This window comes from Piliocolobus tephrosceles, chromosome 6 (assembly GCF_002776525.5).
Source record: "Piliocolobus tephrosceles isolate RC106 chromosome 6, ASM277652v3, whole genome shotgun sequence".
In the NCBI taxonomy this organism is placed as follows: domain Eukaryota; kingdom Metazoa; phylum Chordata; class Mammalia; order Primates; family Cercopithecidae; genus Piliocolobus; species Piliocolobus tephrosceles.
The window spans coordinates 11827691-11830723 of record NC_045439.1 but is presented as its reverse complement, the minus strand read 5'-3'; the positions used below and the strand labels follow the sequence as shown (position 1 = coordinate 11830723).

Below are 3033 nucleotides of genomic sequence, written 5' to 3'. Positions count from 1 at the left end.
CACTCTTCCACTCCACTCCACTCCTCCACTCCACTCCTCTCCTCCACTCCAGTCCCTCCACTCACTCTTCCACTCCACTCCACTCCTCCACTCCACTCCTCCACTCCACTCCTCCACTCTACTCCACTCCACTTCTCCACTCCACTCCTCTCCTCCACTCCACTCCTCCACTCCTCCATTCCAGTCCTCCACTCCAGTCCTCCACTCCACTCTTCCACTCCACTCCTCTCCTCCACTCCACTCCTCTCATCCACTCCACTCCACCACTCCTCCATTCCACTCCTCCACTCCACTCCAGTCCTCCACTCCACTCCTCCACTCCACTCTAGTTCACTCTCTTCTATTCCACTCCACTCCACTCCATTCCATTCCATCCCATTCCATTCCACTTTGCTCCATTCTATTTTATTCCATTCCATTACACTCCACTCTTCCACTCCACTCCTCCACTACACTCGAGTTCACTCTGTTCCATTCCACTCCACTCTACTCCTCCACTCCACTTCACTCCACTCCAGTTCACTCTATTCCATTTCACTCCACTCCACTCCATTCCATTCCATCCCATTCCATTCCACTCTACTCCATTCTATTCTACTCCATTACTCCACTCCTCCATTCCTCCACTCCATTCCTCCACTCCAGTCTTCCACTCCACTCCTCCACTCCACTCCAGTTCACTCTATTCCATTCCACTCCACTCCACTCCATTCCCTTCCACCCCATTCCATTCCACTCTACTCCATTCTATTCTATTCCATTCCACTTCACTCCATTCCTCCACTCCATTCCTCCACTCCACTCCTCCACTCCTGCACTCCTCCACTCCACTTTTCCACTCCACTCCATTCCACTCCTCCACTCCACTCCATTCTATTCTATTCTATTCCATTCTATTCCATTCCATTCCATTCTACTCTATTCTCTTCCATTCCATTCCAGTCCACTCCACTTCACTCTCTACTATTCTATTCCACTCCCCTCCCCTCCACTCCATTCCTTTGCAGTCCACTCCACTCCACTGCACTCCACTCCTCTATTCTATTCTATTCTATTCTATTCTATTCTATTCTATTCTATTTTCTCCGTCTCCCTCTCTTTTCCCCCAAGAAGCAAAAGTTTCACTTTATGTCTTATCCTTCATGTAATGGGAAGCCATATCCACCACTGTTCCTTGAGTTAAGGAGTCTTGTTTTAAACAATCAAAACTAAGAAAGCACTTCCTAGCTGTGTGATAAAAATACTTGACTCTCTGAGCCTCCTTTCTCTCTTCTATAAAATTGAAGAATTACACCTTGCTCCAAGATGTCATGAGAATTCAATGACAGACACATGTGACGTCACCTCCCAGCACAGTGCCTAGGGCAGAGTAGCTGCTCCATTGTTGCATTTCCTACTTGCTCCATGGCTCAGTTGAACAGATACTTAGAGGGTGATGCCCATAGGCAGAAGCTTTGCCATTTGATATGATGGCTTCACTCGCCCCTGGTGGCCTGGTGATGCCTGGTGTCTCCCCTGCAGATGGTGCACAAAGCTGTGGTGGAGGTGGATGAGTCAGGAACCAGAGCAGCGGCAGCCATGGGGACAATCTTCACGTTCAGGTCGGCCCGCCTGAGCTCTCAGAGGATAGTGTTCGACAGGCCTTTTCTGATGTTCATTGTGGATAATGATATCCTCTTCCTCGGCAAAGTGAACCGCCCCTGAGGTGGGGCTTCTTAACTCTACACGCCTCAGGGTGGGAGATGAAGGTGGCTATGCTATGGCCCATCTGTATGCTGGTAGCTAGTGATTTACACAGGTTTAGTTGATTAATGAGGCATTACAAATAATATTACTCCATGATGATTGCTTCCACCCACACAACTGCAAGACACAGGTGCCTTGGGGAAATTTGGAGAACATTCAATCTCGCCCTCACTCTTCATCAATGAAGATTAGCATTGAGATCCAGAGAGGCTGGATGACTTGCTCAAGTTCACCAGCATGTTAGTGGCAAAGAGAGGTCCAGAGTCCAGGCCCTTGATGCCCAGCTCAGTGCCACAAAGCTCAGTAAGAGGGTTGTTCCAGTGGATGAGGGCCACCAGGAAGCACAGGTCCAAGGCTGGTCCCCCACCTATCAGCAACAACAACTGTCAGTTCATCCTGCATGGGAAAAATGTTGGAATGGGAGTCTGAAATGCGGCTACTGTTTTGGTCCCAACCTGCTGTGTGACACTGGGGCAACACTTCCCCTCTCTGGACCTCAGTTTCCCTCTGTATACAAGGATCAGATTCTTGCTGTGATCCAAGAACTCCTGAAATCATATAGAAAGGCTGGGGTGTGCTCTGTCAATCATGGTTGATTTCAATACACTCAAGTGCCATTCATCCTTTAAGAAAAACATTTGGATATCAAGGTGGAAATGGCCCATTTAATGATTGATTATATCATCTTGTGGATATAGTTATAATCTTATGGGCCTGGCCGGGAGTGGAAGAAGGGAAGCCTGTTGCGAATAGTAGAGTATCAGTTGCAGGTGCCAATGACTAACTTTTTGAATTTTATGTTGGCATTAACAATAAAGCATTTTGCAAACACTGGTTACAACTGTCTTTATAGAGGCAGCTCTGGGAATGGTGACATTGATTGCTTACCATGCTCCAGGCCGGGTACCTGGCCCTTCACCTAGATGGTTGCATTTACCCCTCATAAGACTCCTATGAAGAAAGGCACCACTGCTATCCCCATTTAACAGATGGGAAAGGCAAGGCTTGAAGTGGTTAGGTGGCTTACCCAGTCACATATCTCCTAAGTGGTGCAGCCAGAATTTGGTGGGGAGAGTGTGGCCCAGAGCCCTACACTCAGTCCTGTACTCTGTGCTGTGGAAAAGAGATGACCAGGAGCAGAAGTTTCATTCAGGGGCATCTCAGGCACCGGCTACCCCAGAGCCAGGTAAGTTCCCTGCCTACCTTCACCAAGCACGATGTGTTTCCTCATCTGTCAAACGAAGAGGATCAGACACTCAATAACGGAATAAATGGGTGAGTGAGTCC

The 3033-nt window shown here is 48.4% G+C and overlaps 1 protein-coding gene across 1 annotated transcript in view; it reads left to right on the top strand.

Annotated features, from left to right (window-relative positions):
• LOC111538260 (plasma serine protease inhibitor) overlaps positions 1-2580 on the top strand; it is a 12415-nt gene extending 9835 nt beyond the window's left edge. Inside the window, exon 6 of the mRNA XM_023205554.2 lies at positions 1522-2580. Within this exon, the coding sequence (XP_023061322.1) occupies positions 1522-1704 (183 nt within the window). The 3' untranslated portion in view covers positions 1705-2580. The remainder of the gene's footprint in view (positions 1-1521) is intronic.
• The last annotated feature ends 453 nt before the right edge of the window (positions 2581-3033 follow it).